At 41.6% G+C, this 10,459-nt stretch overlaps 1 protein-coding gene across 1 annotated transcript in view; it reads left to right on the top strand.

Moving 5' to 3' along the window:
- The first annotated feature begins 1,249 nt into the window (after positions 1–1,249).
- Positions 1,250–10,459, top strand: part of TCEA1 (transcription elongation factor A1) — a 30,122-nt gene continuing 20,912 nt past the window's right edge. Inside the window, exon 1 of the mRNA XM_087825382.1 lies at positions 1,250–1,345. Within this exon, the coding sequence (XP_087681508.1) occupies positions 1,283–1,345 (63 nt within the window). The 5' untranslated portion in view covers positions 1,250–1,282. The remainder of the gene's footprint in view (positions 1,346–10,459) is intronic.

Below are 10,459 nucleotides of genomic sequence, written 5' to 3'. Positions count from 1 at the left end.
CCTGAAAAAGAGGATTTGGCATTTCAAAGGCGTGTTAACGTAGATTCGGGAGAGCAATCGATAGGGCTCGAGTAAGGCAAAGATAAACCTATTAAAGAAGTTACCTGCCTGGGGCGTGACTGCCGGTCCTGACCTGCGAAGTTAGGAATTTATGATCGGCTCCCCGCCCGGCAGGTTCCTCGCCCCAGAGCCTTTGTCATCCCTAAGTAGGCGGCGGATTTGACTAATGAAGGTTAAAGCTGGTGTGGGAATATGCCTGCAAATAGCACGAGGTGGCAGTAAAAGGAGTGACCCGGCTATTGAAGGAGTCCCTCCAGGATTAATAATACATTTCAGTTGTGCGCCTTGGCTTTGTTGGTCACAAGGCTCAAGGAGGGCACCTCCCTCAGTGACCTTCAGAAACCCAGACGGGCCTTCCTCCTCCGAAGGCAAAGTTCCTGTCAGCTGCTATTCAACCCCGCCGGGTCTCAGTCCTTGAAGGAGCTTACAGACAATTTGAATTTTAAAAAGGAAAAGCTTCAAAGGGTCCAATCCGTATTATAAAGGGCTCTGTAGGGAGACGCAGGGCGGGGCGGTGTCTGTTTCTCTCTCGCTCTCTCTGTAGTTTATGTATTTTACTTTTTTAATTATTTTCGTTGCTGTAAGTATCCCAGATGTCCCGTCCCCACCCCGCTGACTCCCTCCACCCTTCTCCCGCCCCTCCCCGGGCTCTCGCCGCTCGACGCCGGCTTTTCCAGGCACCGGCTCCCGCGGGGAACCGCTCGGGTTTCGGTGACGCGAAAGCGGCCCGCGTTCCGTTCCGCAAAGCCGGCTCGGCTCCCAGCTCCGCGGGCCTCCGCAGGTTCCAGACCTTCGCGCTGTCGCCGGGGACCCCGGGGCCGGGGGGAAGCTTCCTTCAGCTTGCAGGCGGGGCGCAGGCGAAGGCGAAGGCGAAGGCGCGCCCCAGGTCGGCCGGGCGGCGCGTAGGCTTCGGCGGCCGCGGGCGGGAAACCCGGCGGCGGGGCTCGCGGGGCGGCCCCTTCCCGGCGATCCTCCGTCGATTGGTAGCGCCTGCGTCGAGCGCGCGGGGCTTGATTGGCTCTGCCTGAGGGGGGAGGAGCCTCCGCCGCCGCCGCCACCGTCGCCGCCGCCGCCGGCTCGGTGCGTGAGGAAGGGCCTAGGCCGGGGCCTGCCGCGTTGGGCTCCCTGAGCGCCCGAGCTCGCGCCCCGCTGCGGTCTCTGCCCTAGTTTCGCCCGCTTCTGGCCCCAGACGGGCTGGGCACGGGGGAGGCCCGCCGGAGCCATGGAGGACGAGGTGGTCCGCATCGCCAAGAAGTTGGACAAGATGGTGCAGAAGAAGAACGCGGTGAGCGCGGCGGGCGGCGCGGGCCGGGCTGGAGGCCGGGCGGCGAGCGGAGGCCGCGGGCACGGGACGCGGTGGGGCTCCGGCCGGCCCGAGGGAGGCTGCCGGCCGGCCCGCGACAGCCCCCCTTGCGTGGGAAGCCGGCGTGGACGGCGCCCGCGTCCCGGAGAAGGAGCCCGGGGGGAGGCGGTGCGGTCCCGCGGCCGCGAGCGTTGGGACCGGTCCTTGGTCCTGGGTCCTTGGAAGTCAGCCCTTCGTTGGTGCTACCGCGTAATAAGCCTAATGGAGGCCTTCTCTCCGTTTGTTTAGACTTTCGTGGTAGTAAAGCCTCGCCAGTTTAGCTTAGGAACTGACCGGCATAGAAAGTCCCCACCGTTCAGGAGAATTCTTCTCTTTTCCGTGATCGTTGGCTAACAGCTAGAAGTAGCATCAATTAGAGGTTTGTGACCTGCTTCAGAAACATCAAGCTGATAGAGTGTAAAATTCCTGGATCTGATTTTTTAAGGATTAACTTTAACTTCATGATCTCGACTACATACATGTTTGTTTAGCAATTAAAAAGGCCCAAGATGCCAGTGTACTTGGCAGGCTACTAAACGACTTTTAAAAAGTGGAACTTGTTAGGTGGTGGTGTGTGCAGATCTGATTAAAGAACACAGGTTAATTAGGGCGTACCGGTAGATGGACTTGGACGGACGTCATTGCTAGGTATTAACGAAGTGGTTCACAGTTAACACCAGTGGCATTATCTTGTTGTTGCCAATATGTGTATGTGAACATGGTCTCCTGCGATTCCTTTGAGGTCCGTCATCCAGTTTCCTCATTTTTGTCTACCTGTATGTACCACTTTCAATCCCTTGTTTTCAGCTAAACTCCCACAGGTGTCTTTACCTGAATTTGTTCCACCATGCTCAGTGCATTTTCCATGTCAATATACCTGAAATAACTTACTCCCATCTGTGAAGTAAATTCCACGTCAAGCTACTGTGAAGGAGTATAGGGATGCTCTGATTTATACAGCACGTTAGAGTTAAAAAGATATGCAGAATTCTTTTGAGACTCACAACACAGCTGTGATGTATCTTTTTTACAGAGTAAGAAACTGAGTCAGAGATAAGTAGTTCACCTACTTAAATTAAGTATTGTGCAGTTTGAATTAAGCCAGGATCCTGGCTTTCTGCCTGACAGCATGCCAGAGCAGGAAGTAGTGTTCAACAGTGAATTCTTAAGACTTCATATTTTGTTCCTCTTTTCTTTTAACAGGTGTACCACCCAGTATTTAATTTTGTACTCTGTTAAACCGTATTTGCAATTTGGCCTTTTAAAGTATTTCCTGTTTGTTTTCTGTTCCGGACATTGCTTCTGCCGTTTATTTTTCCTATTGATTTCCCTTTCATTCCCTCCTGCAAGTTGTGAGTTCTGGTTATTTGATAGGCTGAACATTTCTGCTATTTTGTTTAAACTGGAAAAATTTTCTCTTTTCCTGGAGATCCTTAGACTCCCACAATAGAGGGTCCCAGGGAAAAAAGGCAGTTTGTTGGGTAATTTTTCCTCTAACTCAGGTTATAATGTGTAACCTTTAATCTTCTAGCTCATTAGGTTATTAAAAAGTTGTTTTAAATTTACTGATTTTAAAGAGAGGGAGAGAGAGGAAGAGAGAGAGAAAGAAAAAGAAACATAGACCCTGTGGTTCCACCTATCCACGCATTCATTGGTTGGTTACTGTTTGTGTGCCCCTCCACCCCCAATAGAACCCAAATACTGGCATATTGGGATGCTCTAACCAACTGAGCTCCCCAGGCAGGACTCATTAGGTTTTTGTTGTTTGTTTCCTTTCCTTGTAATAGGTGTCGCCTAAAAACAGGTAATTCCTTAGTGGGCAAGTATGGAGAAGTTCAGTTTGTATTTGCCTGCAGTTCTCAAGTTATAAATGCATTTTCAGGTTTTTGGTAATGGGTCTGGGGGAGAATGTGGATAAACTCTACAGATGATTCTCAAATCTCATTTTTCTAATAGTTCACACTTTACCAGTATGAAAACTTGCCCCCCAAAGAAAGGTGAAATGGACTGGGTCTTTTACTTTTTATTTTCTTCTCCCTTTTTTCTGTTTTACAAAAATTCAAATAGGCAAATGAAATAAAGAGAAAGGGAAATGGTCTAAATGAGCACTGCCTCTCCCTCCCAAAGCAAATGTTCAATATTTTAACAAATTGTTTTGATTGTTTCTTTTCTTGTGATTTTTCTCTGTGAGCTATTTTTATATTATGAAAAAGTAAATTTTGCTTGAAAAATGATAGTTGTCCTCTGAACTGACAAATGTAAGTGCTGTTACTGGATGTTGTTTTAATAAAACCATAGGTGTCACACTTAAGTAATAATAAAAACAGCTATTATTTATTGAGCTATTACTCTGAGCCAGGTATTTTACTGAGTACTAAATCTACCTTATCTCATTTATTCCTCAGACAGTTTTGCAAGATAAGTATTCTCCCCATTCTATTTTTTATATATATATATATATATCTTTATTGATCTCAGAGAGGGGAAAGAGAGAGATAGAAACATCAATGATGAGAGTCATTGATCGGCTGCCTCCTGCACGCCCCCCCACTGGGGATTGATCCGGCACCCGGGCATGGGCCCTGATGGGGAATCGAACCCCAATTGCCTGGATCCTAGGTCGATGCTCAACCACTGAGCCACGTCTGGCCGGGCTCTCCACATTCTAAAAATGAGGAAACTAGACCTTGCTGGGTAGGTCAGTTGATTAGAGTATAGTCCTGATATGCCATGGTTGCAGGTTCCATCCCCAGTCAGGGCACATACAAGAATCAGCCAATAAATGCGTAAATAAGTGGAACAACAAATTGATGGCTCTCTCTCTCTTCCTCTCTGTCTAAAACCAATCAATCAGCCCTGCCGGGCATGGCTCAGCGGTTGAGCATCGACCTGGGATCCAGGCGATCAGGGTTCGATTCCCGGTCAGGGCACATGCCCAGGTTGCGGGCTTGATCAATGACTCTCTCATCGTTGATGTTTCTCTCTCTCTCTCTCCCTCTCCTTTCCTCTCTCTGAAATCAATAAAGATATATATATAAAATCAATCAATCAATAAAAAATTTTTTAAAAATAGCCCTAACTGTTTTTGCTCAGTGGTTAGAGCGTTGTGGGCCTGTGGAATGAAGGGCCCCAGGTTCGATTCTGGCCAATGGCAGGTACCTCAGTTGCAGGCTCTATCCTCTGGCGGGTTGGCTCTAGAGCAGGAGGCAGCTAATCATCTCACATTGATGTTTCCCTCCCTTTGCTTCCCCCCCTTCCACTCTGAAAAGCAATGGAAAAAATATCCTGGAGTGAGAATTAAAAAAAATAAAGACTCCAAAGCCTGTATTACTCTGTTTAGCTTCATTGCTTCTCTAGAAGACCCTTGCATCTCTCTCTGCACTTTGCATGTGTTAGAAGGTTGTTGCCACCAGTCCAGTGCCAACAGAACCCCCAATTTGTGGTGCTTTGAAAGGAGAACCTTTATTCAAGTGAAGCAGCTCCAGTAAAACAGCTCAGTTGACAGTTTGCAAATGCTGGAAATGCAGTCTTCAGTAGAAACTGAAAATGCCCTCCTGGGGGACAAACGGGAGGCTGTCTTAGATAGAGAAAAGTGCCCGCTCCCTGGTCCTGATTGGTCTCATTTCATGCAAATGAGGACTAAATTCTTCCTGTTCTGATTGGTAGTTATGGAGCTGCTCTGATTGGTCGGTTTATATGCAAGTGAGGATATAGCTGCACAGCTCTGATCCGATGGAGGAGGTTTCAGTCCATTGGATGAAATACAGTAACAGGAGCTTCTTTATGAGGGTTTGCTCAGATGGTAAGAACACAGTGCAGGAGGCTTGGCAGGTCAGTCTGTGGCTTTTCCCTGAGATACAGTGAGCCTGAGAGGCCTCTATAAACAATGGCTGCTGGATTCTGTTTATGAATTTGGGCCCAATTAACCACAAGGAGTCCTCTGGGCAGGTATATCCTTTCTCCCTGTTGACAGTGGGTGTAATTAAATGAATATAAGACCAGAAAGTAAGGGTACTTACTCTTCCTGGGCAGACAGGTTTCCGTAAATACCTAATCAATATACTGATCTACTACTACTACCCAAAATGTTGCCCCATGGGTATACTTGGTCTTAAATAGTATTAGCAGTTTTACAAGTGCCCACTCCTCAGGCCATGATGAACCTCATATGTTATTGACATTTTCGCATATTAGCTGTTTTTCACTTAGCTTTTTTCTTGTCATTATGACTTGAGGCCATTAAGCAAGTCTAACTCCTAATATGGGTTCAAATTCTGACTCTTCTGAATTGTAGCTGTGTGATCTTAGGTAAGTTCCTAATCCTCTCTAAAATGTTTTTCTTGGTGGTAAATTGGAGATAATGTAGTAAAGATGAGATGAATATAAAATTCTTACCAGTGCCTAGGATACGGTGATGACTAAAAAGCACAGATTGTCTTTGTAAGGGATTTTTGGCGCTAGGTAAGAACTGAGTTTTCAACTTCATGGAGAGATTTTATGAGTTGTGTTGAGGTTAATTTTTTAATTTAGGCTCAAGCCTGAGTGGAATGAAATTGCAGGGAGATAAATTGAAATTAGATGTTAGAATTTCATAGGAGCTGGGTTGCCTGAAATATGTAGATTCCTAAGTCTTATCATATCTGGGTTGAAAAAAGAAGCTTTGATTTCCATCTTAGGGTTAGATTAATTAGCATAAATAAAAATTTAGAATGACTACACAATTTTTATAGCAGTTTTATTGAAATATAAAGTTCACCCTTTTCAAGTATACAATTCAGTGGAATTTAGTATATTCACAGATTTGTGCAACTATCACCACTGTCTAATTTTAGAACATTTTAATCGCTCCAAAAAAGAAACTGTTACCCAGAAAGTAACCTATTAAAAGTTACCATATCTCCCCCACCCTCCCAGCAACTAATCTGTTTCTATCTCTGGATATCTATTCTGGACATTTCGTATAAATAAAATCATACAATATGTGACTGGCTTCCTTGGCTTAGTGTTTTCAAGGTTCATTCATGTTAATAGTATATATCAGTACTTCATTCCTTTGTATTGCTGAATAGTACTACTATTAGTACTAATAGTGTACTGGTGGGTTTACCACATTTTAGGCTCTTTCCATTTTGACTATTATGTATAATGCTGCTAAGAACATTCTTGTACGAGTTTTTATGTGGACATATGTTTTCATTTCTGTTCCATATGTAACCCAGGAATAGAATTGTTGGGTCATATAACTATGTTTAACCTTTTGAGAAACTGCTAGACTGTCTTTTTTTATTATAACCATTGTAGTGGCTGTGAAGTGGTATCGCACTGTGGTTTTGATTTGCATTTCTCTGATCACCAATGATGATGAACATTTTTTTCATTGCTTGTTGGCCATTTCTGTATCTTTGGAGCAATCTCTGTTCAAATCCTTTGCCCATTTTTAAACAGAGTATTTGTATTACTGAGTTGTAAGAATTCTTTACATTCTGAATACTAGACCTTTATCAGAGATGGGATTTACATATATAGTCTGTGATTCTGTGGATTGTTTTTTCACTCTCTCGATAGTATCTTTTGAGGTAGAGAAGCTTTTCATTTTGAAGGCAAATTTATATATTTTTTCTTTTGTCACTTGTGCTTTTGGTGTGGGGTAATTACAAATTTGAGATCACATAGTAAAATTATAATTCCTAGTTTATAGTGATGTTGTTGGGCTGTAACTCAAATATTTATAACTGTTCACTTAAAAACAAAGAACAAAAAACATCTTGCCTGGCTGGTGTTCCTCAGTGGTTGAGTGTGAACCCATGAACCAAGAGGTCACTAGTTTGATTCCTGGTCAGGTCACATTCCCGGGTTGCGGGCTCAATCCCTATTTGGGGGCATGCAGGAGGCAGCCAATCAATGTTTCTCTCTCACCGATGTTTCTATTTCTCTATTCCTTTCCCTTCCTGTCTCTTTGAAATCAATAAAAAATATATTTAAAAATTTTTTTTGAAAAAAACATTTTCATTTAAAAAATTTTGAAATCTCATGATTCTTACTAAGAAGTGTTTGAGTTGATTGAGCTTAAATAATGCTCACTTAAAATGCTGCCTCATGGCTCTTTGAGAGTTATTATTATGGCAGAAACAGATAATTCTTTTTATATTTTTGTGCCCCTTATCATCCATCTCCTGTGTGTCAGGCACTCTGTTTTCATACTTCATATGTGTTGTGTTACCTCCTATGACCATTTTAACTATTTGACGTCAGTGTATGTGCTCACCTACATATAAAGAAGCTGAAGCCTGAAAAGGACAAATAACATTCCCAAGACCTTATAATTAGGAAATGACAATGTATAGATTTGAATCTAGATCTGTCATATAGATAGCCCATCTTCTTAACAGTATATTCTATTTTGCTCCCTTCTTACATCTCCCTGAGAAGGATGTTTGTATCCTATATAGTCTTGTATATACTGAATGCTCAGTAAAGTTTGAATATCATATTTTGTAGAAGTACTCATTTCCATTGATAGATAGGAGTACCAATGGTGTAATAAAGTAGTGTAAGAGTTGCTGTTTATTTTTCAGCCAGTACTATGAACTAAATTTGACTCTGGCAGTTAAGGTAGAATCTTTCTTTCTCTTGCATCATTATCTCTAGGAGATGCTGCAATCTAATAGACTTGACCTTTCGAGGCAGGTGATGAATGAGAAAAGCTAGACTGTGGTTTCTTGTTTGGTAATGCTGTTCACCTTGAGTTCACAGGGCAGAGTTACCACCTGTGGACCTATGGAATGGGAAAGAGCAATGCTGTAAAGGTCAGGAGACAGCAGTTCTTGTCCTTTTGTAATACCCATCAGTATGACCTTGGGCAGGTCACTTTCTTTTTCTGAGTTGTTTCTTTGAGGATTTGAAGAAGATGCTCCAAGATTTATTTGTTTTTAAATTTCCTGAAGTCAAAAAGGGTTTCTGTCTTGCTCACTTTTGTATCAGCAACACAGAGCAGAGCTTGGTACAATACTAATGAGTGTTTGTTGAGAGGCAATAGAGTGTAATTTGACAGAACTGCATAGATTTCACTTTTTCTAATTAGTAATCATGTGACCTTGTGCAGATTTCTTAATTTATCTGGGCATCAATTTCCTCATCTGTAAAATGGAGATAATAAAATTACCTGCTTCTGTAGGGTTTATTGTGAAGATGAAATAATATATGTAAAATATTTAACTCAATACTTGGCACATAGTAACATTCAAAGAAATTGTCACTGAATTAATATGTGATGATCTGTTTTATGTCTTTTTCATTTTGAGCATAGTTGTTTATTTCTTAAAGAAGCTTAATTGGAATATTCATCTTATTTTGTTAGAATACAGTGTTGTTATGATAAAGGTCATAGGTTTATCCCACGAGGATTATTTAGCTTTTTTTTCCTTCCATAGCCTGTATCTCTAACGCCTGTCACCAAAGAGATCTGAGTAAAAAGGAAGAGTGTGATGAAATTAATGCAAATCTGTTGCTGCTACTTGGAAAACAAATCTTATGCCACATTGCTGATGTCTTGGAAGAATCAACTTTATGTGTGACACACAGCATTATGGAAGCCTGAGGAGGGAAATCCTGCTTTTTAAGGGATTCCTAAAAGTGTGATTTTTTAAATCTTTCTTCCTAATTGATCCTAGGTCAGAAATGGATCAGAAAGTCCATAGAGACCTGGGTAGAAGAAAAATGTCCATGGTAAATAAAGGATACAGGTCCACAGTCTCTTAAAACCTTTAGAGCCTGATATATTTGAGAATTCCAAATTTTTCAAATTTTATAAAGTAATTTGGTACATATGTGGTATTATTACATAATATCCTCATCAAGGTCTGGGCAGTTTCTAGTAATCAGACATTAGAATTTCTATAATGAAATGCAATTTGAGTAGGGTAAGGAGAACATAAATAGCTCTATATCTGTTGACATTACATGTCGCTGTCAAATAAGTATTGAAAACCTATGAGAAATTTTTTGGTTTTCAGAGGTTTTTGATTTAGGGATCTGCAGATACAGGATTAAAGACCTTATTAATTCAAAAGAATGTCATGCCTATAGAAATGCTTGCTTGATAAATGTAAATTTAAAGTCAGTGTTAGCTTTCTTTAGCAACTATAATTGTTTCTTTTTTTTAGTTGCCTCCAAATAAAAATAATTTATCGAATTTTAAAATCAGAAGTGAATCATTAAAATCCTTTATAATAACCCGTATCATAGTTTCTATTGAACTAAAGTTTTTATTTGTGAGGTACTGGGTTAAATTAAAATGATGTTGTTTGTTGCTAGAAGAGAAGTAAATACTGTTTTATTTTCCACAGCCAAGTCCAATATCTGTCAACTTTAAATGGAAAAATTATATGACTGGAAGCCTTTACTTGATTTTATATTTAAGAAATATAATACCATGAGATTCCATGCTTGTTTCTTCCTGGGGGGTGCATAATGAGAGACACACTCTGGGGTTTTCTCTTTTCCTGGGGTGTCTGTGTTTCATTGATTGATAAGGTACCTAGTTTTCATATTTTAACGTTTCAGAAAGTAAAATGAGTTATATGTATTGTTGTCCAGATGGCTGTTAGGATATACTTTCACAGGCAGAACATCAAACCCAGCATCAACATTTGCATAATGGGTGTCATCATGGGCTTGGAATAAAATCTGAGCACCATTAGTGGAGTGCTCTTTGAACTTCAAGGAACCAAATGGTTAAAAAGCAGTGAGGGTGAAAACAGCTAGCTCTATGCACTACAGAGCCAGCTAAGAGCTTTTGATTCTTTTATGGATTTTATGAAATGCTGCATTACTGATATTTTTGATACAGCTTTTTGTGGGGTAAAAACATCAAATCTGATTACAAGAGAGCAGAATTCCTTCCTCACGCCCTGCCCTTCCCTCACCTCACCTCTTCTCCCACCCTCACTGGATGCTTGTTTTTAAAAAGTCATGTTAATAAAAACATAAAAGCAAAAAATATATATATTAAAATCTGAGTCAAAAAGTGATTCATAAGCATTGGAGTCTGAATGCAAA

Source organism: Miniopterus natalensis, chromosome 16 (assembly GCF_054644295.1).
Source record: "Miniopterus natalensis isolate mMinNat1 chromosome 16, mMinNat1.hap1, whole genome shotgun sequence".
NCBI lineage: Eukaryota > Metazoa > Chordata > Mammalia > Chiroptera > Miniopteridae > Miniopterus > Miniopterus natalensis.
This window is presented reverse-complemented; position numbering and strand designations above follow the sequence as displayed.